The 27,934-nt window shown below is 45.4% G+C and overlaps 1 protein-coding gene across 2 annotated transcripts in view; it reads right to left on the bottom strand.

Moving 5' to 3' along the window:
• necab2 (N-terminal EF-hand calcium binding protein 2) overlaps window positions 1-27,934 on the bottom strand; it is a 218,017-nt gene that overhangs the window by 146,862 nt on the left and 43,221 nt on the right. For both annotated transcript variants that reach the window (XM_038807149.1, XM_038807148.1), the window contains exon 3: window positions 4,675-4,783. In XM_038807149.1, the coding sequence (XP_038663077.1) occupies window positions 4,675-4,783 (109 nt within the window). The remainder of the gene's footprint in view (window positions 1-4,674; window positions 4,784-27,934) is intronic.

The following is a 27,934-nucleotide window of genomic DNA, read 5'->3' as shown; positions in this document are numbered from 1 at the left end:
TTAACTGACTGTTATGTTTCATAGCCATTTTCTGACGTTCAAGCCCTCTCTCTTTTTCCCTTTCCTCTATATCTCTTTCCTTTTCCTCTCTATCTCTTTCTTTGTTTCTTTCTTCTCTCTCCTTTTCTTTTTCCCTGTCCTATATCTCCCTTTCTCTTTCTTTTTCTCTCTTTGCATACTCAAGCTGCTTTCAGCCTTTTTCATGTTCAAGTTCCTTAATCTGCAACTGGATCTTTGTTATTTCTAATGAGTCAGACTGTATCTCAGGCAACTTTAAATGCTTAGCCACCACCATAATTACCTCATCTTTTCGCATTTTGTTAGGTAATGTTAACTGCAATGTTTTTGCCAAATCTAACAGTCTGCTTTTAGTCTCTGTCCGTAAGGTACTGCGTGTGACCGTCTTCACCCCCAAAAAAATCTGAGCTTCTGAAAGAGCCATTGACCACAACACACTCCCCACTTAAACTGAAATACCACACCTCACCCCTCACTGTCTTTAAGTTCACTAAGCCAATCCAATAGATAGACTTTTATCCCCCTCGAGCCACCAATTTGTTGTGGGCCAGGGTTTAGAGAACCCCAAAGTGTATCATGGCGCTCATCTGACCCAGAACTTTTAATAGATTGTGGTATGGGGAGCACATGGCCCACTCTACTGGTATGGTACAGCAGAAATGGAAAAATATTTTTTCAAGCAAAACAATGTTTATTCTATGAACTCAAGTTAACCTTTTTAAAACATACAGTGAACACCTTAGCAACCATCAATTCAAATAAAACCCCAAAGAATACACTAACTAATCCTTTAAGCTTTCCTTTTAACACCTTCAAAACAGAAAGACATCAGGCTTAACTTCATGACTGAGAATATTTATAATTCTGAATTCACCAAATTCAGAACCGGGCAGCACGGTAGCATTGTGGATAGCATAATTGCTTCACAGCTCCAGGGTCCCAGGTTCGATTCTGGCTTGGGTCACTGTCTGTGTGGAGTCTGCACATCCTCCCCGTGTGTGCGTGGGTTTCCTCCGGATGCTCCGGTTTCCTCCCACAGTCCAAAGATGTGCAGGTTAGGTGGATTGGTCATGATAAATTGCCCTTAGTGTCCAAAATTGCCCTTAGCGTTGGGTGGGGTTATTGGGTTATGGGGATCGGGTGGAGGTGTTGACCTTGGGTAGGGTGCTCTTTCCGAGAGCCTGTGCAGACTCAATGGGCCGAATGGCCTCCTTCTGCATCGTAAATTCTATGATGCAGAGATAGTCTTTTGATGGCAGAGAGAACAGCAGTCTACAGTAACACTGGGGAAGAACATGTAGAATCCCAAAGTACACTATTTGATAGATGACAAGAAGCTGATTTGGTGATACATCTGGCCGAAAGGAAATTTTCCAAAAGCCAATGTCCCCTCTTTGGGGCAAGCCATGGAGTAAGGGGAGGTGGTGGTCAGTGGTATTATAATCACGGGACTAGTAATCCAGTGACCGAGGGTAAAGTTCTGGGGACCCAGACACAAGTTCGAATCCCACCACGGAGATAAAGAAATTTGAATTCAATAAAAATCTAGAATGAAAAGCCTAAAGATGACCATGAAACCATTGTCAATTGCCGTAAAAAAACATCTGGTTCACTGAAATCTTTAGGGAAGGAAATCTGCTGTCCTTACCTGGTCTGGCCAACATGTGACAGCAATGTGATTGATTCCTAAATGCTCTGAGGGAAGGTTAATTAATGCTGACCTGGCCTGTGATGTCCATATCCCATGGACAAACAAAAAAAAATGAAGATCAAGTATTGCCCAGAGAAGCTGAAGTAAAAGCAATTATGGACTGTCCTGTATCCAAATCAAAATTGGAAATACTCCTCGAAATGTGTGGGCTACATAAGAAACTTGCCCCAAATTTTAGTACAATAGTCACTCCATTAAAAAACTTACAAAAAATCTTAATAGTTAACTGGACAGAGATTTGTCAGACTGCCTTTGAGATGTTAATGGCCAGATTAACTCCGAATTTCAAGAAACCATTTCAAATAGTTATTGATGCTACATGTAGGTGCAGGAGCGATCTAACTACGAGAGACATTCTCTCTGAAGAAAACTGAATACATATTGACGAAAATGCACCCACAATTGAGGAGGAAACATCAAATCGTGTCTTAGCTGTTCAACAATTGTATGCATTTCAAATCATCAAGGTGAGACATTTGTTTGCATTGATGATAATGCACTGGTATTTTTGGAAAAGTATCGGGTGAAGAAACTCTGGTTGTTTCTCTTCAGTTTAAAGGTTGAGCATGCTGCCGGGAAAATGAGCACTGCAGGTACCAATGCTTTGCCCAGAGTTTAAAGAGGTGTCATTGAGCAGGCAGACTTGGATTTATGCTAATTCTACAAGCCTGAATCCTGCTATTCCGAGCCGTTACCACATTTACAATTTGTATGTATTTGAGGAGATGAAAAATGGTTATTTTACTCGTGTGAATTAAGTTATTTATTGTTTATGATGATAAATGTTTATGATGATAATAATCTGCTTGAGGAAATTTGATTTGAGGTAAAACTATATTACCCAGAGGGCAGTGACGATCTGGAATGCACCGCTTGGGAGGGTATAGTCCATAGAACATAGAACATTACAGCGCAGTACGGGCCCTTCGGCCCTTGATGTTACGCCGACCCGTGAAACCATCTGAAGCCTATCTGACCTACACTATTCCATTTTCATCCATATGTCTATCCAGTGACCACTTAAATGCCCTTAAATTTGGCGAGTCTACTACTGTTGCAGGCAGGGCGTTCCACACCCCTACTACTCTCTGAGTAAAGAAACTGCCTCTGACATCTGTCCTATATCTACCACCCCTCAATTTAAAGCTATGTTCCCTCGTGCTGGTCATTACCATCCGAGGAAAAAGACTCTCACTGTCCACCCTATCTAACCCTCTGACTATCTTATATGTCTCTATTAAGTCACCTCTCAGCCTTCTCCTCTCTAACGAAAACAACCTCAAGTCCCTGAGCCTTTCCTCGTAAGACCTTCCCTCCATACCAGGCAACATCCTAGTAAATCTCCTCTGAACCCTTTCCAAAGCCTCCACATCCTTCCTATAATGTGGTGACCAGAACTGCACGCAGTACTCCAGGAGCGGCCGCACCAGAGTTTTGTACAGCTGCAGCATGACCTCGTGGCTCCGAAACTCAATCCCCCTACTGATAAAGGCTAGCACACCATATGCCTTCTTAACAGCCCTATTAACCTGGGTAGCAACTTTCAGGGATTTATGTACCTGGATGCCAAGATCTCTCTGTTCATCTACACTACCAAGAAAACTGGAAATAGGGTCAGATTTACTGTTGTGGAGGCGGAGGAGGGGGGCAGTGGGGCTAGATAGAGGGCCAGCGACAGGTGAAGATTGATCAAGGTGTCATGGACAGAGAGACAAAGGGAATGCAAATGAGAGTGACCAAGGCTAATAAGGGTGCTGATTGTGGCATATTAAGAGATTAGAATGTGTTAATGGAAGAACAAAGGGAAGCGGTGTGTCAAAGGGCAACTAGGAACAAGGAACAGATGGCTCGGGGGGGACAATAGTAAGGGAAAACAGATTGATGACAGAGATAAAAATAAATTGGCAGCTGGACAATGGTTCCCCTAAACTGTCAATCACATATCCAACTAAACCTGAAACATTGTCAGTACCATTCATTGTGCTCCACCCTCATCTAAAACCCTAAGGATTTGAGTGACTTACTGGGTAACTGCTGTCAACAATGCGATTATTAAGAGTTTCTGCAAATAATTTTCAGACATGAGCAGTGCACACAATGCAGAGAATATTCCTGGAAGAATGGTTTTATCTGCCCCCAATCTTTCACAATTTTGCAATAATCACCATCTGCAGAATAGATCATGAAGAGCACAACACTTCCCAAGAACAGACTTAATTACATCCAATTCTCCAATGCAGTCATGCTAATCTGCGTCACACTTATTAATCAATATATTATATATAAAGGTTGGGAGAACAGACAAGCAATTGAACATCTGATGGAATTAGGTATGTGACCAGAAATGTTAAAAGCTTCAAAAACTTTTTCATTGGCTTCTCCAAGAATCATATAGCAGAGGAGGTCATTCAGCCCATCATATCTGTTCTATCTCTTTGCAATTAATCTCACAATTCTACTCTTCTCCAGAATGCTGCATTTATTTTTCCTTTTCAAGTATTTAACAATATCCCTTTGCCAAGTTATTGAATTTGCTCATCCCAGCCTAATCAACATCAGGGTATTGAGCATTGCCTTAGTGTAATAGTTAACTGAGCAGATACCCACTTAAAATGGATGTCAGGGTCCATACATGTCACCTATTTGAGCATCCTTTATACTAAATTGGTGATTGGCATGACATTCTGTCCAACTATTGAGAAGAGGCTCATGTTCAAGGTGTAGATTCTTACTCTGGACAGTCCCATTAGGGTTGACCCAAATATTATCCCAAAAATAAGCTGCAGCCAATTGTGTTTGCAACTTAATAAAGTGCCTGAATTACTTATACTAAAACAGGGTGGGTCACAGCTCTAAACCCTGTGTGGTTTTACACCTAAGGCCCAATAGTCCTCGGGTCAAAAGCGCATGAGAGGCATAGTCAGATGCAGGAGGAATTGCCTTACTTGGTGTTGTCAGAGTCTATTGTGTGAAAGAGATTTTCCAGTTCTTCTTCATTGAGTGTCCCATCAGAGAAAAAGGTCCGAAATTCATCCAAGGATAATTTACCATCGTCTGAAATGCAAAAAAACACATAATTATCAGAAGATTTTTATTGCATTCAAATTTCACCATAGATTGTGATGGGATTCGACCCTGGGACCCCCAGAACATTAGCCTGGGTCACTGGATTGCTAGTCCTGTGACAATATCACTGAGCCACTGCCTCCCCTTACTCCATGACATATCCCAAATAGGAGACTTTGGCTTTGGAAAACTCACTTTTTGCCAGATTTTTATCCAGTGACAATACTACTACACCACCAACCCCACTTGCCCACCAATCAGCACTCTTTTCCCATAAAGTATAAATTGTAGTTCCATGTTACTGTTGGAAACGTCTTATGAGATATCTTTTGAGTGCAAGATGAAAGCTTTGATTGTATTGGGGGGGTTTAAACTAATTCTGCAGGGGCATGGGAACCTGGATTGTAGTTTTGGGGTACGGGAGATTGAGAGTATAGAGGTCAGGAGCACAGATTTGACTTCGCAGGAGGGTGCCAGTGTTCAGGTAGGTGGTTTGAAGTGTGTCTACTTCAATGCCAGGAGTATACGAAATAAGGTAGGGGAACTGGCAGCATGGGTGGGTACCTGGGACTTCGACGTTGTGGCCATTTCAGAGGCATGGATAGAGCAGGGACAGGAATGGTTGTTGCAGGTTCCGGGGTTTAGGTGTTTTAGTAAGCTCAGAGAAGGGGGCAAAAGAGGGGGAGGTGTGGCGCTGCTAGTCAAGGACAGTATTACGGTGGCGGAAAGGATGCTAGATAGGGACTTCTTCTGAGGTAGTATGGGCTGAGGTTAGAAACAGGAAAGGAGAGGTCACCCTGTTGGGAGTTTTCTATAGGCCACCTAATAGTTCTAGGGATGTAGAGGAAAGAATGGCGAAGATGATTCTGGAAAAGAGCGAAAGTAACAGGGTAGTTGTTATGGGAGACTTTAACTTTCCAAATATTGACTGGAAAAAATATAGTTCGAGTACATTAGATGGGTCGTTCTTTGTACAATGTGTGCAGGAGGGTTTCCTGACACAATACGTTGACAGGCCAACAAGAGGCGAGGCCACATTGGATTTGGTTTTGGGTAATGAACCAGGCCAGGTGTTAGATCTGGAGGTAGGTGAGCACTTTGGAAACAGTGACCACAATTCGGTGACCTTTACGTTAGTGATGGAAAGGGATAAGTATACCCCGCAGGGCAAGAGTTATAGCTGGGGGAAGGGCAATTATGATGCCATTAGACATGACTTAGGATGTGTTGGTTGGAGAAGTAGGCTGCAAGGGTTGGGCACACTGGATATGTGGAACTTGTTCAAGGAACAGCTATTGCATATTCTTGATAAGTACGTACCAGTCAGGCAGGGAGGAAGGGGTCGAGCGAGGGAACCGTGGTTTACCAAAGAAGTGGAATCTCTTGTTAAGAGGAAGAAGGAGGCCTATGTGAAGATGAGGCGTGAAGTTTCAGTTGGGGCGCTTGATAGTTACAAGGAAGCGAGGAAGGATCTAAAGAGAGAGCTGAGACGAGCAAGGAGGGGACATGAGAAGTCTTTGGCAGGTAGGATCAAGGAAAACCCAAAAGCTTTCTATAGGTATGTCAGGAATAAAAGAATGACTAGGCTAAGAGTAGGGCCAGTCAAGGACAGTGGTGGGAAGTTGTGTGTGGAGGCTGAGGAGATAAGCGAGATACTAAATGAATACTTTTCGTCAGTATTCACTCAAGAAAAAGATAATATTGTGGAGGAGAATGCTGAGACCCAGGCTATTAGAATAGATGGCATTGAGGTGCGTAGGGAAGAAGTGTTGGCAATTCTGGACAAGGTGAAAATAGATAAGTCCCCGGGGCCGGATGGGATTTATCCTAGGATTCTCTGGGAAGCCAGGGAAGAGATTGCTGAGCCTTTGGCTTTGATTTTTAGGTCATCATTGGCTACAGGAATAGTGCCAGAGGACTGGAGGATAGCAAATGTGGTCCCTTTGTTCAAGAAGGGGAGTAGAGATAACCCCGGTAACTATAGGCCGGTGAGCCTAACGTCTGTGGTGGGTAAAGTCTTGGAGAGGATTATAAAAGATACGATTTATAATCATCTAGATAGGAATAATATGATTAGGGACAGTCAGCATGGTTTTGTGAAGGGTAGGTCATGCCTCACAAACCTTATCGAGTTCTTTGAGAAGGTGACTAAACAGGTAGACGAGGGTAGAGCAGTTGATGTGGTGTATATGGATTTCAGTAAAGCGTTTGATAAGGTTCCCCACGGTCGGCTATTGCAGAAAATACGGAGGCTGGGGATTGAGGGTGATTTAGAGATGTGGATCAGAAATTGGCTAGTTGAAAGAAGACAGAGAGTGGTAGTTGATGGGAAATGCTCAGAATGGAGTTCAGTTACGAGTGGCGTACCACAAGGATCTGTTCTGGGGCCGTTGCTGTTTGTCATTTTTATAAATGACCTAGAGGAGGGCGCAGAAGGATGGGTGAGTAAATTTGCAGATGACACTAAAGTCGGTGGAGTTGTAATAAGTGCGGAAGGATGTTGCAGGTTACAGTGGGACATAGATAAGCCGCAGAGCTGGGCTGAGAGGTGGAAAATGGAGTTTAATGTGGAGAAGTGTGAGGTGATTCACTTTGGAAAGAATAACAGAAAAGCGGAATATTTGGCTAATGGTAAAATTCTTGGTAGTGTGGATGAGCAAAGGGATCTCGGTGTCCATGTACATAGATCCCTGAAAGTTGCCACCCAGGTTGATAGGGTTGTGAAGAAGGCCTATGGTGTTTATTGGTAGAGGGATTGAGTTCCGGAGCCATGAGGTCATGTTGCAGTTGTACAAAACTCTAGTACGACCGCATTTGGAGTATTGCGTACAGTTCTGGTCGCCTCATTATAGGAAGGACGTGGAAGCTTTGGAACGGGTGCAGAGGAGATTTACCAGGATGTTGCCTGGTATGGAGGGAAAATCTTATGAGGAAAGGCTGATGGACTTGAGGTTGTTTTCGTTAGAGAGAAGAAGGTTAAGAGGTGACTTAATAGAGGCATACAAAATGATCAGAGGGTTAGATAGGGTGGACAGCGAGAGCCTTCTCCCGCAGATGGAGGTGGCTAGCACGAGGGGACATAGCCTTAAAGTGAGGGGTAATAGATATAGGACAGAGGTCAGAGGTGGGTTTTTTACGCAAAGAGTGGTGAGGCCGTGGAATGCCCTACCTGCAACAGTAGTGAACACGCCAACATTTAGGGCATTTAAAAATTTATTGGATAAGCATATGGATGATAAGGGCATAGTGTAGGTTAGATGGCCTTTAGATTTTTTCCATGTCGGTGCAACATCGAGGGCCGAAGGGCCTGTACTGCGCTGTATCGTTCTATGCATTCTATTCTATGTATGTCCCTTCTTTCAGCAGAATCAGGAAATGTTCCCTTTATTCCTTCTTTCTGTCATATACCAAACATCCATTTTGCACTCTGTGCCCTCCACTTTGTGCTGTCTCTCTTTGATCAAGCAGATTTCCCAGCTTAGTCACTTACATCACCAATTATAAATTCTGGCAACTTCCCCAACCTTAACCTTAAATTGGAAGATTTGTGGGAATTGGACACACAAGGACAGCAAGGTCACACAGAGGTTAGCATTGCTGTCTCACAGCACCAGGGACCTCGGTTCTATTCCGACCTCGGGTGACTGTCTGGAGTTTGCATTTTCTCCCAGTGTCTACATGGGTTTTCCTCCGGGTTCTCCGGTTTCCTCCCGTAGTCCAAAGATGTGCAGGCTAAGTGGCTTGGCCATGGTAAATTGTCTCTTGATACTCAAAGGTTAGATGGAGTTACAGGTTTACGCGAGGTGCTTTTTTGGAGGGCCGGTGCAGACTCGATGGGCCGAGTGGCCTCCTTCTGCACTGTAGGGATTCTATGGCAACCTGTTGCGCCAGCAACACTACGCCACACGGGACAACAGAGCTGGCCTCAGTTTGCCCCTTCGTACATCGAACAGCTCCTATTGCTCTCAGATTGATGCCTCCTCTGTGAATTAGACAGGCTTCAGGCAGTCGCAAAGATGCACAGCCCTCCCAATGGCTCATGGTTCAGGCTGATGAGCTTTGTGTGCTAACCCAACAGGTGGAGACAGCATTGTGATAACATATGACCATGAAGAAAGGATCCGTTGTTGAGCAGCCTGCAATTCAACATCCAGGATGACAAGCACTCAGTGAAATAGGTTCCTCACTTAGCTGGTATGAGCTGATTCTTCATCTGTCCATTGTAATGTCGAAGCTCTTCTGATTCACTGAGATAGGTGGTGAACAGACTGCTAGAGCTCTCAGAATTAGCAAGTGCAAAGGGACTCCTAGGCTCTTAGACCTTGTGATGGAGTCTGCTGTTTTAAAGCTTGCATTTCTTGAGACCATCCCTAACTGAAAAGGAAAACTGAGAAAGGAAACTGCACCTTGTAGGAAAATTAAAATGGAAACTAAGATTAGAAACTGAAACTGGTAGAAATATATAAAAGGACACAGAGCACAGTAGTTGATGATGATTCCAGTGGTGCAGTACAAGCATGCTGAAGTACACTGAGGCTAGATCTAGAATCTGAAAATAGGCAAATACACAGTTGCTGCATTTGTTTCAGTTAAATGAAGATAACATTCATGGATCTACACCATCTAGACTGCCGTAAGCAGAGTTGAAGAGGTTCCAAAGTCATGCGGCACATTTAATAAAGAACATATTCATAGAACTCGAGTTGACTGCACTGCTGTGAGCTGGGGATCAGGCATCATGAGAAAGGCAAACTATTTTTTTGTAAATTTAGAGTACCCAATTCATTTTTTTTTTCCAATTAAGGGGCAATTTAGCGTGTTCAATCCACCTACCTTGCACATCTTTTGGGTTATGGGGGCAAAGCCCATGCAAGCATGGGGCGAATGTGCAAACTTCTCACGGACAGTGACCCAGAGCCGGGATTGAACCTGGGACCTCGGCGCCGTGAGGCAGCAGTGCTCACCCACTATACCACCGTGCTGTTGAGAAGGGCAAAATGTTAAAGGACTTTGTGAATGAGGTTGATGATGGATATCCTGAGTGGACTGTCAAATATATTTATAAGACCTGTGTGAGTTGTATGTATCTGCTTTTTAAATTTTAATTTATAAAATTCTAATTCACATTAATTTGTCTCTTGGTTGTTGTTAATATTGATTTTTGGTTTAATTTTACAATAACATTTTAAAAACTCAAACCTTATTCATCTGTTTATCCGATGAGTTTGTGTGGAAAGATTTTCCATTGGGGCCATTTCGGAAGATTTTCTACTAGGGTTGCTTGGGACATTTTTCTGCTGGGATTGTTTGGGACATTTTTCCACTGGGATAGATTGGGAAGTTTTTCCTCAGTGCCATTTGGGAAGTTTTTCCATTGATACTGTTTGGAAATTTTTTTATCTGGAGTTGTTTGGGAAGTTTTTCCATTGGGATAGTCTGGGAAGTTTTTCTCTGGAGTTGTTGGTAAGTTTTCCCACTGGGATTGTTTGGGAGGTTTTTCCATTGGAGATGTTTGGGGAGCTTGATTCTTTCAAGTTATCTGTCTCCACAGGGATCATAACAACTCTGACAAACTTATCCCAGTGTCACACCAATCAGGGACATCTCCACATTTAGTCCAATGAAATGGGTCGATCAAGATGTTATCTAAAGTCCTGCAGGGCTTGTACAGGGGAACACGCTGTAATAATGAAAATAAAACTCCAAGAAAATGGAGAAAAAGAGTGAAGGAATTAGAGGGAATTGAGACTTCTCCTATGGGAGTTTAGTTGGCAGAATCACAGAATACTGCAGTGCAGAAATGGCCCTTCGGCCCATCAAATAGGCACCGACACATGAAAGGCCCTGACCTGCCTACCCAATCCCACGTGCTAGCACTTGGCCCATAAGTTTTTCACAGTAACTTCATTGCAGTGCTAATGTTAAGCCTACTTGTGACAATAAAGATTATTATTATAGCCTTGAATGTTATGGCATGCCAAGTAATGTGTTGGGTAAGCTGGGTCTATGTGGACTGCGTTTGATGCAGTGCAGAGAGATATAGGTTTCCAAAACTTGATGAGATGCAACATGATTTTATTTAACATCTAACTATATTACATGCTTAACTGTGGGTTGACACTATGCTGACTTGACTGGAGACCTGAGGCTAGCCTGACGAGACTGACTGACTACCACATGGTGTTTGTACCAGCTGCTGCTCACGAGCTCTGGCTGTCTCAGAGGCTGGATCCCGAGAGAGTGGGAAAACTGGTGCCCTCTGGCTTTATAGTGGTCATGTCCTGTCTGGTGATTGGCTGCTGTGTTCTGTGTGTTCACTGGTCATCCTGTGTGTCAATCACTGCCTGTCTGCACTCCATCATATACATGGATGTATATTATGACATCTCCCCCACTTTAAAAAAAAAAGTGTGTTCAGGTAATAAATAATGAGGTGCAGGTGCGTGAAGATGTGTACATGTACTTGACTATATACAGAACATGCTAACTTATATACATGGGAAGGTGGCTAGTGCATATAGAGGGCAGATAACACATGAGAAAAAAAAGATATGCACAGATGTCAAAACGATGAGATAACAAGGTAATGCAACAGTCAGTCTATAAATTTAGTCTCTGTGGCGGGCGACGGATTCTGGTTGACCGCCTCAAGGGTGGGTCAGGGGCCGCTTGCACCTGGATGGGCGGGACTGCCTCCAATGTGGTGGTCGCAGAGGTTGGTAGAATATCTGGTAGATCGGTGGCCTCGTGGTAGGGCGTGTCCGGAGGAGGCAGTGTGCGAGGCGGGACGTCACAGTCGGGTGGCAGGCGTGGAAGTCTGCGCAGTGCCCGCCTGTTGCACCGGAGAAAAGAGCCATCATGCATGCGAACGAGGAACGATCTCGGGGCCACTTGCTTGACCACCACAACTGTGGAGGACCAGCCACCGTCAGGCAGCTGAACACGAACTCGGTCAGCAGGGACCAGCCCGGGGAGATCTGTGGCATGGGCGTCGTATGCCGATTTGCATTGGGCCCGAGACTGCTGCATCCTCTGTATGACCGGGAAGTTGTCAAGGTCCGGAATGTGGATGGCCGGAACCGTCATTCGCAGTGTGCGGTTCATGAGGAGCTGCGCTGGGGACAGCCCAGTGGACAGAGGGGTCGCTCTATATGCCAACAGCGCCAGGTTGAAATCGGAGCCTGAGTCAGCAGCCTTACACAATAATCTTTTTACAATGTGGATCTCAGCCTTCCCATTCGACTGGGGGTAGTGGGGTCTGAATGTGACGTGCCGAAAGTTGTACAGCGGGCAAAATCTGACCACTCCTGGCTGAAAAAGCAGGGGCCATTGTCACTCATCACCGTGAGTGGGATCCCATGTCGGGCAAATGTTTCCTTGCATGCCTTGATCACCGCCGCCGACGTGAGGTCAGACAGTCTGACCACTTCGGGGTAATTGGGAAAGTAGTCCACTAGGAGGACATAGTCACACCCCTTGGCATGGAACAGGTCAACACCGACTTTGGACCATGGGAGGTCACCATCTCATGTTGCTGTAGAGTTTCTTTAGGCTGGGCCGGCTGGAAGTTTTGACACGTAGGGCAATTGAGGACCATGTTGGCGGCGTCTTGGCTGATGCCCGGCCAGTATACTGCCTCTTGAGCTCGACGGCGACATTTCTGAACCCCCAGGTGACCCTTGTCGATTTGGCCAAGAACCAAATCTCGCATGCTCTGTGGGATCACAATTCTGTCAAGCTTCATGAGGATGCCGTCTACCACCGTCAGATCGTCCTTGACATTGTCAAACTGGGGACACTGCCCCTTCTGCCAGCCATTCGTGAGGTGCTGCATCACCCGCTGGAGCAGAGGATCCCTGGCCATCTCCTCACGAATTTGAATGACCCTTTCATCAGAGGCCGGAAATTTGGAGGCACAGAATTGCACCTGCGTGTCTATTTGACAGACAATGTCAGTCTGCTCACACGGTGTGGTGATAGACCTGGAGAGTGCATCTGCAACAATGAGCTCTTTGCCCGGGGTGTAAACCAGGTCAAAATCGTAGCGCTGGAGTTTGAGGAGGATGCGTTGTAACCGTGGCGTCATGTCATGGAAGTCTTTTTGGATGATGTGAACCAATGGCCTGTGGTCCGTCTCAAACTTGAATTTGGGGAGGCCATACACATAATCGTGGAACATGTCGATCCCTGTAAGGAGGCCCAGGCATTTCTTCTCAATCTGGGCGTATCGTTGCTCAGTGGGCGCCATGGCTTTAGAGGCATATGCAACTGGGGCCCAGGAGGAGGAGTCATCCCGTTGGAGGAGCACTGCCCCAACACCAGCCTGGCTCGCGTCAGTGGATATTTTTGTTTCCTTGGCGGGGTCGAAAAACGGCAGCACTGGGGCCTTGGTGAGTTTCGGCCTCAGCTCACGCCACTCTTTCTCATGAGCGGGTAGCCACTGGAAATCCGTTGTTTTTCTAACGAGATGGCGGAGGGCTGTGGTGTGTGATGCCATGTTGGGGATGAACTACCCGAGGAAGTTGACCATCCCTAGAAAGCGGAGGACCACCTTCTTGTCCTCCGGGGTCTTCATGGCGTCGATCGGCGAAACCTTGTCAGCATCTGGCTGCACGCCTTGCTGCGAAATGTGGTCATCAAGAAATTTGATTTCTGATTGACCGAATGAGCATTTGGCTCTGTTGAGTCGGAGGCCATGCTCGTAGATCCTGTGGAACACCCGCTTGAGGCGATCGATGTGTTCTTGAGTGATAATGGGCCACAGTTTACAGCCAAAGAGTTCAAAGATGGTGTGTGGAGTTCAACATATATAGTCAGCATTTTGCCACCCATCATGAATGGTTCAGCCGACAGGTTTGTCTCGTCCTTGAAGCATGCATTGAAGGCTTCAAAAGACCACACCGGGATTCACCACTACCCGGCGGGGCGGGGGTTCCCGGCAGGACGGAGTGGCGTGAACCACTCTGGCGTTGGGCCTCCCCAAAGGTGCGGAATTCTCCACACCTTTAGGGGCTAGGCCCACGGCGGAGTGGCTCCTGCTCCGCTGGCCGGCACGAACGGCCTTTGGCGCCTCGCCAGGTGAGGCCGAAAGGCCTTCGCTGGCCAGCGGAAGTCCGCGCATGCACCGGTGCGTCAGCGGCTACTGACGTCATACCGGCACATGCGCAGCGGAAGCGGTTCTCTTCTGCCCCCGCCATGGTGAAGGCCATGGCGGGGCGGAAGAAAAAGTGTGCCCTCGCGGCACAGGCCCGCCCGCCGATCGTTGCCCCCGATCGTGAGCCAGGCCACCGTGGGGGCACCCCCCCGGGGCCAGATCCCCCCCCCCCCCCCCCCGGACCCCGGCTCCCACCCGCGCTGCCAATCCTGCTGGCACCAGACGTGCTTTGATGCCCGCCGGGAGGTCGGAGAATTTTGCCCCACAGTTCACTACTTCACTGGTCCAATATCCTACACGGCCCAAACAACCTGGCAGAAGGGCGTCTGTGGGGAGCCAAGGAGGTGAGTAGCCAACTTTGGTAACGAAGAGCCCGGCGCATGATATTGCTGCCCTTGTGCTCGGTGAGGGGTGGGGGACCCTCGGCTGTGGGTGGGGGACCCTCCACAGGGATGGGCCGCCATAGGAGGGTGAGAGGGAGATGCTGAGGGGGCAATCAGAGGCACAACCACTTGTGGTAGCATCATGTTTGGAGAAGCCATGTGGAGCAATTATTGTCAACACGCGTTAGTGTGTCAGTGCCAGCACTACCTCAAGAAAAAACAGTCTCCATTCCATCTAACTGTGTATCTTCTTGTTCATCTACATAAGAAGAGATTGCAACAGAAGTACCTTCTACTCCTCGTCTTCCTTAGGAAAAAGAGACTATACTGCCTTCCACTGTGAAGGCATTTACTTGAGAACTTGAAAATACATCTAAGTTTGAGACTGACAAAGTCCCAAAATGCACAGGCAACCAGCGAGAAATAGAGACACACCTGATTGTCTATCTTACTGACTGTTATTAAAATGTAATAATTTGATGCCAGGACTTGTATATTGCTGTAATTGACATTGTTATTACAGTAGTTATTAGTTATGTTGGACCTTTGAAGTAAAGGAGGGAGGGATGTTATATATGTTGGTTATTATAGTTGTGTATAATGTCACTTTAAGAACGGAGTCATGTGACTTGCATCATGTCATCGGTTACCTCTTGGACATTTGTGAAGTCTCATGCCAAACCTTGTACAATGACAACGTTTTGAAAAAAACTTTTGTTGAGGGCAGCACGGTAGCATGGTGGTTAGCATAAATGCTTCACAGCTCCAGGGTCCCAGGTTCGATTCCCGGCTGGGTCACTGTCTGTGCGGAGTCTGCACGTCCTCCCCGTGTGTGCGTGGGTTTCCTCTGGGTGCTCCGGTTTCCTCCCACAGTCCAAAGATGTGCGGGTTAGGTGGATTGGCCATGCTAAATTGCCCGTAGTGTCCTAATAGTAAGGTTAAGGGGGGGAGTTGTTGGGTTACGGGTATAGGGTGGATACGTGGGTTTGAGTAGGGTGATCATTGCTTGGCACAACATCGAGGGCCGAAGGGCCTGTTCTGTGCTGTACTGTTCTATGTTCTATGATCTTACATCAAATCAACATGCTACAGCAATCCATTTCTTTTGTACTGTCAGTCTATACACACAACAGAGGAGTTCCGCAATTTGAGAAACTCGGCATGATTCTCAGGCCTCGTTGTGCTCTCGCTCAAGCGGAATAATGCTGGTGAATTGCAGGAGAGGCCAAAAGCGAGAACCAGGCCAGGTGCCAAACAGTTTGCGATGACACGCTCCCACAGGTAAAATCAGGATCTCGCCGTAGCATGGTGAGAAACCAATTATCACCACTTAAGCCCTATTTCCATATAATTAACGAGATCCACCCCATATCTGTTATATTACTTGGGAGTAATATATGTTACTCATTTGCTATGCCGAGTTACACTTAACTTTGATGATCAACAGTCAAAGTCTTCCAGTGATGACAAATTATTTATTGAGTAACCAACTAATATACTTGTAAGTTATTTTCTTTAATACTTTTACTAGTAGTCGAATGAACTAAGATTAAATTGAATTAACAATGAATGTAATACTCTACACTCTGAGCTTGCTACACTTCTGTTCTCTAGCTACAACACAGGGCTAAATCGCTGGCTTTTACAGCAGACCAAGGCAGGCCAGCAGCACAGTTCAATTCCCGTACCAGCCTCCCTGAACAGGCGCCGGAATGGGGCGACTAGGGGCTTTTCACAGTAACTTCATTTGAAGCTTACTTGTGACAAAAAGCGATTTTCATTTCATTCATTTCAAAGAGCTTAAAACAGCTTGAGCTTGCTTATATATTCCCTGTTAGTGTTGATCTCGAGTGACCATCTAACTGTACTGACTGCACATTAACCAATCGTGTATTTACATATACAAAGATCACAATAATATCCAACGGCCTCCTGTCATTCAGCGGCCCCCCCAACAAGTGGTCACGCTGGCACCGATTAGTACTCCTTTTGAAAAACGTGAACCTGGCAGAAGGGCGTCCGTGGGGAGCCAAGGAGGTGAGTAGCCATCTTTGGTAACGAAGAGCCCGGCGCATGATATTGCTGCCCTTGTGCTCGGCGGAGGGGTGGGGGACCCTCCGCAGGAATGGGCCGCCATAGGAGGGTGAGAGGGAGATGCTGAGGGGGCAATCGGAGGCACAACCGCTTGTGGTAGCATCATGCCAACCCCTGGATCTTGTGCACCCGTTCCTGGGACATCCCTGTTTCCTGCCAATCTGGCCCACTCACCACCCATAACCCCCACCGACTGCTGAGGCCTCTGGTCATGCGGCTGAAGGCTATTGCTAATAAGGAATTGATAATCGTGGTTAAGTGAGCACTTCCATACATCCCAAGTGGATGGGCGGGCCATGTAGCATGTACGAGTTATTGTCCAGCATCCCAATAACACTTTGATGCATGGACACTGTGCCTGAATACTGCAGGAGGCAACACCGCACACGCAGCAGCCAACATCCGAATACCCAGAGGATGGGGCACACCATCGGGTCATGTCCACGGTCGGAGAGTGGGTGAGTGCCACGGGAAGGGGAAGATGCCTGGAGAGATTGGCCAAGGGTTCGGAGGTCAGCCCGCATTGTGAAAAAAAGTGACAGAGGCATCACATTGGTTGCAGACAAAGGTGTTCAATGTGGAATACAAGTCGCCACTCTCTCGATGGTGCCGTTGATGGGCCATGGCCTCCACACCCGGTTGAGTTGCGTCGTCCCGGACCTTGCTGGGAAGGTCCGCTGTGGGTCAGATCGGTCCGAGGCAGACGCAGGACGCCGCACATTATTGCGCTGTTTCGCCCCCGGCGATTCGGTGTATATCCAACATTTTGGCGAAGGAGCCACATGGGTCCCGAGTGTCGTATTAGCCCAATCTGGGCCAGTTACTTATACGGTGCAGGGACAAAGCCGGGAATACAACTGGCATGTGGACTACCTCCACGGCCACACTTCCGCGAGGTCGAACCCGGTCCAGCATGTCCCAGCCCCGTGGGTTCCACTGCCCCTTGCAGCCGCTGTAATCACTGCTGCCTCCGCTACTGTCGCTCCCACTTCCAGAACATGTCAGGATCCAGGATGCCGGATGACGAAATGTCCGACTTGGACTCCGATTCCAAAATAAGAGGTCCAGACACCGGCGGAGGTCGGTGAGCAGATCTCTGACGCAGCGCCAACCACGCCACCGCGCCTCGTCGTTCCACGTGGAAGCGTCGCTCCCCCATATGGTATACACTGCCAGGCCGAGTGCAGAAGATGCCCAAGCTCCTTCCCTGGACAAAATGGACAAGGGGTCACTCGCGCCGATCTGCCGACGTGGACGCCACTTCGGACTTTGAGGGGGTGGGGTGTTATTACCTCCACGGAGGCCACGGGGTGTGTACCATTCGTTTCCCCATGATCTCCTCTGAATATGCACGTCCATGGAAATGGGACGAGCTTTCGCTTTTACAAGGGGAGCCCTCACAGTGTGAAAACATCGACCTGGGTACAAGTCGGGGCGAGAGACCCTTCGGGGAGAGGAGATTTGTGTATTGTGAATAAAAGCGTATTGTTTGCATCCTACTTGCCATTGGTGTTTATTCTCTCGGTATGGATACTTGTCACCATTACTGGAACTAGCTTTTCAATTCCAGCTTATTAATTGATTTTAAATTTCACTAGCAACCATGGGGGGACTTGAACCCATATCCCCAGAACATTAGCCTGTATTATCCCTTAGTGTCCAAAGAGGTGCAAATTAAGTGGGATTATGGGGTTACGGGATAGGGCGGGGAAGTGGGCTTAGGTCGGGTGTTCTTTCAGAATCAGTGTAAAGCGATGGGCCGGATGGCCTCCTTCTGCACTGTCACAATTCTATGGTTCTATGGTTAAATGATATTACTACTACGGCATTCTCTCCCCCATAATTAAACATAACTAAAGGACAGGTCCTTAAACCAGTCACATATTCATAAACCTTTGGACAAGGTTTTTGTGTGATCGGAGGCTTCAAGTTTGGAAAGTTTAGACTTTAGAATGTGGAATTCTGCATGCTGGACTGTGTAACAGGCACAGATACATCCCAAATATCCAGGGGAGGATGTGGAAGGAGAGAAATTGGAGAACAGAATGACAAAAAGTTTGCTACTTGGCATCCCAACATTTCACTGACTTTTCTGCATTTCATAAACATCTCATCGTTGCATCAGGCCATGGCTCAGCTGTCAGCACTCCCGCCTCGGAATTAGAATCGTAGATTCTTAACCCACTGCATTATAATAATCTAGGCTGACACTCCAGTGCAGGACTGATGGAGTGCTGCACTATCAGAAAAGACGTGTTTCAGAGGGGAAATTCAATCAAAGCCCTGTTTGAAAGAAGAGCAGGCAAAGGTCTCCCCAGTGACTTCTAATATTTGTTCCTTAACCAACATCACAAAGAACAGATAATCTGGTCACCATTACATTTCTGGTTGTTTCCCCCTGATTTACAATGCCGCTGTGCTATCAACGATAGAATGGTGATTACACTTCAAAAGGACTTTATCGGTTCATTGGGACATTTTGCAGTTGCTATGTAAATCCAGGTCCCTCTTCTTTCATCAGTGAAGACGACAAGTGGGCTGTCAGTATAAATCCCGGGCTAATTCTATCGACTTCATTCTATACCCAGATTACTGTATATTTTTCATCCAAATGTCTTGCCTTCAGGCAGATCCCTGGCAATTTCTGGGACAGAAGTACTCATTAAAACTCATTTTTGAACGGAAATCTGCCATGAGTGTTATAAATCGAGAAAATAATGTGGAACAATGAGAAGTGATATATATAAACTCTGTAAACCTTCACAGAACTTCCTGCACACTGAGATTATTCATCAAGACAACCCACCAATCACATCACATTTGTCCCTTCTATTCTAACCTAATTTTCTTTACTGGTCCATGTTGTTATTTCTGCGTATTATATATCGTCCAATATCTTTTACTCTTATAGTTATAGGTTCGGCACACATCAGGTCATTGCAGGCCAGGATTAACCTATTCTATTCCATTTAGTGTCATGTATGTCTCTAATTTGCTCTTTCTTATATTATAGGTCATGGTTGGTCCCCTCTCAATCACCACCAATTAATACTGATGGGCCCAGGTCTTTCTTAGTCACTTGTCCGACACTGCGAACATTTTTAGATGCTTTGCAGAGCTGTGTGTAGAATTCCTGGGCAGACTGACCCTAAACACTGTTCAATCTACATAAATCCAAGTCTTCTTACATCAGTGAAGACGACAAGTGTGCTGTCAGTACAAATCCCGGGCTAATTCTATCGTCTTCATTCTATACTAAGACTATTATATATTTTTCATCCAAATGTCTTGCCCTCAGGCAGATCCTGGCAATTTCCAGGACAGAAGTACTCATTAAAACTAATGTTTCAACAGAAATCTGCCATGACTGTTATAAATTGAGAAAATAATGTGGGACAATGAGGAGTGATCTATATAAACTCTGTAAATCTTCACAGAACTTGCTGCACACTGAGATTATTCATCAAATCAATCCACCAATCACTTCACAGCTGGCTCTTCTATTCCACTCGTCCATGTTTTTGCTATTTCTGTGCATTATATATCATCCAATTTCTTCTACTGCACAACAGCTGCACAGCAGTAACCATAGCTTTGTCAAGGGAAGGTAATGTCTGACAAATTTAATTTGAGTTCTTTGACGAGGTGATACAGGCAGTGGATGAAGAAAGTGCCATAGATGTTGTATATTTGGACTTTCAGGAAGCATTTGATACAGTGCCACTTGGCAGGTTGGTTGACAAATTAAAAATGTTTGGGATTGATGGGTCCTTGGCAGCATGGATTAGAAGTTGGCTGAGAGATAGGAAACAGAGGGTAGTATAGATGGGAACTTCTCAGACTGGAAACAAGTTGAAAGTGGTGCTCCTCAGGGCTCAGATTTTTCAGATGTTTATAAATAAATTAGAGGTGGGTGTTGAGGGCAAAATCCCTAAATTTGCAGATGATACTGAGCTAGGGAGAATAGCGAGAATTGTGAGGATGACGCTAAGTGACTTCAGAGGGGCATTGACAAGTTAGCCAAATGGGCTTCAATGCAGTAAAATGTGAGGTAATGCATTATGGTACAAGAAATATGGAGGGACAATATGGGCTCAATGTTACAACTTTGAGGGGAGTACAGGAGCAGAGGGACCTTGGGGTTCAAATGCAATATTCTCTGAAGGTGGCCAGGCAAGTTGAAACAGTTGCTAAGAAGGCTTGTCGGATCCTTGGGTTCATAAATAGAGGCATAGAGTGTAAAAGCAAGGAAGTGACAAATTAAATTTGTCAGACATTACCTTCCCTTGACAAAGCTATGGTTACTGCTGTGCAGCTGTTGTGCAGTAAAATGCTCTACAAATCATTGGTCAGACTACATTTGGAGTGTTGTGCTCAGTTTTGGGCATCTTATTTAAGGAAGGATGCTAAAGCTCTGGAGTGTCGAGGAGATTTACGAGATTGATACCAGGAATGAGGAATTTTAGATGCAAGGAAAGTTTGGAGAAATTGGACTTGTTCTTCTTGGAGCAGCGATGATTACAGGTGACCTTATTGAGGTGTTCAAAATTATGAACACTTTTGGCAGGGGAAAGAAGGATATTCTGTTTCCACTAGTTGGTATGTCAGTGACTAGGAGTCACAATTTCAAGATGGTCAGCAATAGAGCTCGGAGTGAGATGAGAAGTAACTTCTTTACTCAAACAGTTGTCGGGATTTGGAATGTGCTGCCTGGGAGAGTGGTGGAGGTGGATTCCATCGGAGGTTTCAAAAGAAAGCTGGATATATATTTGAAAGTGATTCATTTGGAGGGCTGGAAAATGGGACCAGTTGGGTAGCTCTTTAGGGAGCCGGTACAGACACAATGTATCGAATGGCCTCCTTCTGTGCTGTAAATAACAAAATAACAAAAGCTCAACACAACAGTCCCCAATGTAATGTGGCAGACCTAGTTGTTATAGTGCCTGGTCTAGGTTCATACCCAGATAATGGAGCCTGTTAAAATAATGAGTGAGGTCAGCTCAGTATATAGCAGGGCATTAATATGGTCAGTGGTAATGTCACTGGACTATTAAACTAGAGGTCAAGGCTAATGCTCCGGGGAGATGGGTTCAACTCCCGGCAAGACAGTTAATACATCTGGAATTGAAAGATTGTCTCAGTAATGGTTGCAAAAATCCTATCAGATTCACAAATGTCCTTTAGGGAAGGAAATTTGCCATCCTACCTGGTCAAGGACAATTAGCAACAAACTCCTTGCTAATGATGAATGATGCCCACATCCCATGAAAATATGAATTCAAAAAATTTGTGCCATGTACTCTGCTGATCTGAAGGCACTGAGTTTCCTCGACAGTCACGGGCCATCAGCAATGTTGTCTGTTACTGTCAGGACACTTTCAGCCTCCCTCCAAAATACTTTATCACCATCTGTTACATTCCCCATTTATTCCCTTCTAATGCATTTTATCTTTCTGTTCATGTGCAAGTTGTTATTCTTAAACCGCCGACTGAGTCTTCCTTTTCAGTCAATTCCTCGCCCCACCCCAACCTGTACTGAGGATACAACACTTATGTGGCAGCCATTGTCAGAAGTCCAAGTACAAGAAGTGACAGGAATTCTGGGTACAAGGTGTTACCAGGTTTCTGGGTTCACTGTGGTTGCTGGGATTCTGGGTCCAAGGTGTCATCAGGTGTCTGGGTTCACTGGGGTCTCTGGGATTCTGGGTCCAAGGTGTCATCAATTGTCTGGGTTCACTGGGGTCTCTGGGATTCTTGGTACAAGGTGTCACCAATTGTCTGTGTTCACAGGGGTCACTCGGATTCTGGGTCCAAGGTGTCACCAATTGTCTGGGTTCACAGGGGTCATTGGGATTCTGGGTCCAAGGTGTCATCAACTGTTTGAGTTCACAGAAGTGACTACAATTCAAGGTACAAGAGATTACTTGGCATCTGGGTTCACTGGAGTCACTGGCATTTTGAGTACAAGGGATCACCAGATGTCTGGGTTCACAGGAATTCTAGGTCCATGGGATCACTAGGAGTTTGGGTTCACAGGGTTCACAGGGATTTTGGGTACAAGAGGCCAAAGGGTGTCTGGGTTCACAGGGATTCTGGGTACAAAGGGTCACTGGGTGTCTGCGTCACAGGGATTCTGGGAACAAGAGGCCTCCAGGTGTTTCGGTTCACAGGGGTTAGAACAAGTTGTGCAGATTGGAACACCTGGATTCTGGGCATCCCACAAAGTTGTTCGGATTTCTGCCAGAATTGTCAGCTTCCTCACACCCTCCAGTGGAAAATTTAGCACCTCCAGACCATGAATTTCACATGAAGAATTATGAATACTTGGATGAAAGATAAGGGGTTTGTAGTTTCCCGATATGAAGCCTAGACTTTGAGAGAAGAGCTGCAATTGATATTCTATATCAATAATATTCTGTCTCTATAGTGATATTAAGATGCTAATTGTTCATAAGGGATTTTACAAACACATTGGTGGTTCTTTCTTGAGCTTAGGCACATGGGAACATTAATACAGAGTCACATGAAGAGAGATTGAACAGTTTAGGCCTGTACTTACTACAGTTTAGAAGAATGAGGGGAGATCAAATTGAGCTATACAAGATGATCAAAAGGTACAGATAAAGTAGATGTGGAGCACATGCTTCCTCTTGTGGGGCATTCTAGAACGAGAGGTCATAGTCTGAAAAAAGGGGAAGCAAGGTAGCACTACGGGTAGCACTGTTGTTTCACAGAACCAGGGTCCCAGGTTTGATTGCCACCTTGGGTCACTGTCTGTGTGGAGTCTGCACGTTGTCCCCGTATCTGTGTGGGTTTCCTCTGGGTGCTCCGGTTTCCTGCCACAAGTCCCGAAAAACATGCTGTTCGATGAATTGGACACTATTAATTCTCCCTCTGTATACCCGAACAGGTGCTGGAATATGGTAACTTCATTGCAGTGTTAATGAAAGCCTAGTTGTGACAATAAAGATTATTTTTTAAAAAATGAATTGAAACAGAGTTGACGAGAAACTGTGGGTGAGATTCTCCGCAAATGCGGAGAATCGTAAAGGCTGCCGTGGGACAGGCCGTGGCCCATGGCAGCCTTCACGGCCACTTCCAGGGCCGATTCTCCCCCCGGGGCGGGGCTAGGAGCGCGGCCTCGTGCGTCACGGCGGCACGGCCTTGATGATGGTGGTCAAGGCCGCACGTCAAGCGTCACGGCGGCTGACGCGCCCGATGACGTCAGCCGCGCATGCGCAGGTTGGACAACGCCAATCCTCGCATGCGCAGTTGCCGTCTTTCTCCTCAGCCGCCCGGCAAGACGTGGCGGCTTGATCTTGCCAGGCGGCGGAGGGGAAAGAGTGCGTCTGTTTTGGACGCTGGCCCGACGATCGGTGGGCACCGATCGCGGGCCTGTCCCCTCCCGAGCACAGTCGTGGTGCTCCCGTGCCAATCAGGCCTCTAGATGCCCCAAACAGGCATCTGGCGCCCGTTTCATGATGGCAGCGAGCAGGTGTGTTTGCTGCCATGGTGAAACGGGTGTGAAGGCCCGGCCGCTCGGCCCATCGGCCTCGGAGAATCGCCGCTGTGGCGATTTGTGGCGTAGGTCGGGCGTGGGGGGGGGAGAATAGCGGGAGGGTGTGAAAAATGTCGGGAGGCCCTCCCGCTATTCTCCCACCCAGCGTGGGGGGCGGAGAATCGCGCCCTACTTCTCCCAAAGAGTTGTGGGAGAACAGGCATGATGGTGGAGTTCAAACCAGGTTGAGATCAGACATTATCGAATGTCGGAGCAGATTCGATGGGCCAAATGGCCTAACTCTGCTCCTATAGCTTATGAACTTATAAAATTTGAACACATCAAGCTCTAGTGCTGTGTGTGCATGTGGTCTCTTTTGAAGTAGAAGTGAAACCAAAACCGGATTGCATGACATACTTCCTTTCTAGTGATGCCATGCTGAAATCCCTTGAAGGTGAATTACAACAAATAACTCCAAGTTCAGTGAGAACTTACAAGTACTTTCCAGCCATTGGTTTCTATTGGCCAACTGTGCCTGTCCCGAACCTCCAGCTGACTGATATTGAACCATTACGTTTACTTGCAGATCAAAACAAAACCTATTCATAGGATTCCTCCAATCCAGCTGATGAGCAAAAGGGGAGCAGAAAGGAAGAGGGAGATGCTGAAAATTTTGGCAGAAGCTCCAAACATGGTTGGAAATTGACTTGCCTCTAATTCCAGGGATTTAAATAACTCAGTGCAATAACTAATTTGGATTTATCTTGAGTTTCAACTCCATTTCCAAACTCAAGCAATCTCAGCACTTCAGACAATGAAAGAAAGGCTAACGTTTCTCTTGCATTTTCATCAGCTCATTTGATGCCAAAGCATTTTACAGCCAATCAACCACTGTTGAAATGTACTTGCTCTTGCAATATTACCAACATGGCAGCCAATTTGCACTCAGCAGCCTCTCACTAACAGCTATTATGGGCCAGGGTTTAGAGAACTCCAAAGTGTATCATGGAGTTCACCTGACCAACAACTTTTAATAGATTGTGGTACAGGGAGTACACGGCCCACTCTCCAGGTGTGGTACAGCAGAAATGGTAGAGCAGAAATGGAAAAGTAATTTTTAAAAGCAAAACAATATTTATTCTATGAACTCAAATTAACCTTTTTAAAACATACAGTGAACATCTGAGGAACCATCAATTCGAATACATCCCCCAAAGAATGCAACACTAAGTAATCCTTTAAGCTTTTCTTTGAACATCCATAAGACTTAAAACACCTTTTACCAGAAGCACGTCAGGTTAAAGTCACTACTCTTATTAGTTTTAAATCACCAGGGTTTACAGTCTTTAGAACAGAGAGAGATTCATACACCTTCTGGCTGTGACTGCAGCTATCCAGATCTGAAAACGAAACTAAAACACACCCTGCAGCAAACATCCTAAAACGAAAGTAAAAAGCTGAGACAGCCCAGCTCCACCCACACTCTGACATCACTGATAAACACCCATTTCTTAAAGGTACATTTCTTAAACACCCATTTCTTAAAGGTACTCTCACATGATACCTGCCCCCAAGAAAAAAAGCCCATCAACTTCAAGATAGATTCATTTTTCACCTTTTCACTATTCTTTAAGGAATGCACACAGTAAATATAATTTTTGGCTGAAAAAACAACACATGCAAACAGGTATAATAATATAGTCCGTTTTCTTTTTGTTTCTCTTCCTCCAACTGAAATCCTTTTCGAATGACAGTCTCTTTGAACAAGAAGATCTCTGCACGATCCATCCATTTCTCTATGCCTCGGCATGTATCTTTAAAGTCAGATACTGTAGTTCAATCCGATCACAGAGTCACTTGAAATTCTCCAACACAGGAGCATTGGTTATCACAGCTTTCAGGCTGTCAAAAGTCCGCTGTCCACTGAAATTTTTGATGTTTCTTCAGCAAGTCCATCAGTGGAGCAATCAGGCTACAAAACGTTTGCACAAATGTTCAATCAAATCGACTCATGCCAAGAAATCACATTATTTCCCTTCATCTTGAGGGTTTTCAAAACTCTCAATAACTGTTCGCTTCACATCCCATGCGATCATTCGACCCTCTCCGATTGTATGGCCAAGGAAAGTGACTTGGGCTTTTCCAAATTCACTTTTGGCTAGATTGATCACCAAACCCACCTCCTGAAGTCAATCGAATAACTCCATCAGATGTTTTAAATGTTCTGTCCATGTCTGGCTGAAAATTACCAGATCGTCGATGTATACTGCACAATTGGGTACTCCTGAAACACATTTGTTAGTTAACCATTGAAATGTGGCTGAGGTGTTTTTCTGCCAAATGGCATAACTTTGAATTGGTATACAACATCTGGAGTCACAAAAGCTGAAATCTCCTTCGCCCTTTTGGATGAAGGTACCTGCCAGTAACCTTTAAGTAAATCCAATTTGTAAATAAAAGCTGATTGTCCCACTTTCTCAATGCTATCCTCCAAACGTGGGATAGAATAAGAATCCGTTCTTGTAACTCCATTAACTTTTCTATAGTCCACACACAACCGCTGGGTACCGTCTGGTATTAGTACCATCACTATCGGTGAGCTCCATTGGCTGCAACCCACTTCAATTATGCCATTTTTAAGCATACTCTCAATCTCTTTGTTAACCTGTGCCAATTTTAAAGGGTTAAGTCTGTATGGATGTTGTTTGATTGGAACAGCATTTCCCACATCTACGTCATGTACAGCCATTTTAGTACTTCCCAATTTATCTCTACAAACTTTCCCATGCGATATCAATAACTCTTTCACGTCAGTCCGTTTTTCCTCCAGAAGGTAACTCAACAATCTATCCCAATTTTTGAGAACATCCTCGTTTTCCAATTTAATTTGAGGTATGTCAAATTCAGTCATCTGGATTTGGTTCATCACTTTAGAATCATTAAAACCTCCTGCTTTTTCTCTCCTTCCCTTTCAAAGAACCTTTTAAGCATATTCACATGACACACTCGGTGAGTCTTCCTTCCATCTGGTGTTTTTAACCACATAATTAACCTCATTTAATTTCCTTTCAATCTGATAAGGTCCACAAAACCTTGCTTTTAAAGATTCACCGACCACTGGTAACAACACTAAAACTTTATCTTCAATGGCAAACTACGAACTTTGGATTTCTTGTCCACTACCCGTTTCATCACATTTTGTGTTGTCCAGCCAATCCACCTATTCTATTTAATTGTTCACTAAAATTTGACACGTAATTCAATTATGTAAGTTCTGATTTTTTACTCACCAATTTTCCTTAATCAATTTAAGTGGTCCTCTGACCTCATGACCAAAAATTAGTTCAAAAGTGCTGAATTTGGTTGACTCATGAGGTGCATCCCTAATTGCAAACAGTATGAATGTAATTTCTTTATCCCAATCCTCTGGATAATCTTGACAATAAGCCCTCAACATTGTCTTTAATGTCTGATGCCACCTTTCTAACGCTCCCAGCGATTCTGGATGGTACGCAGTTGATTTAAATTGTTTTATTCCTAAGCTATCCATAACTTGTTTGAATAACCTTGAGGTAAAATTTGATATTTGATCCGATTGTATTCCTGTGGGTAGTCCATATCTAGTAAAGAATTTAAGTTACTCCTACACAATCATTTTAGCTGCAATATTATGTACTGGAATGGCCTCTGGAAACCGAGTAGATACATCCATTATCGTCAAAAGATATTGATTCCCACTTTTCGTTTTAGGAAGCAGTCCTGCGCAATCAATTAGGACCCTTGTAAAAGGTTCCTCAAATGCTGGAATGGGTATTAAGGGCGCTGGTTTTATCACTGCTTGAGGTTTCCCTATCACTAGATATGTGTGACATGATTGACAAAATTTAACTACATCTTTATGTAGTCCAGGCCAATAAAAATGTTTTTGTATTTTAGCTTGAGTTTTCCTTATTCTCAAATGACCTCCCACTGGTACCTCATGTGCAACTTGTAACACCTCCTTTCTATGC

The sequence above is a fragment of the Scyliorhinus canicula genome, chromosome 9 (genome assembly GCF_902713615.1).
Source record: "Scyliorhinus canicula chromosome 9, sScyCan1.1, whole genome shotgun sequence".
In the NCBI taxonomy this organism is placed as follows: domain Eukaryota; kingdom Metazoa; phylum Chordata; class Chondrichthyes; order Carcharhiniformes; family Scyliorhinidae; genus Scyliorhinus; species Scyliorhinus canicula.
Note: the sequence above shows the minus strand (reverse complement) of the source record. Positions and strands in the feature narration are given on the sequence as shown.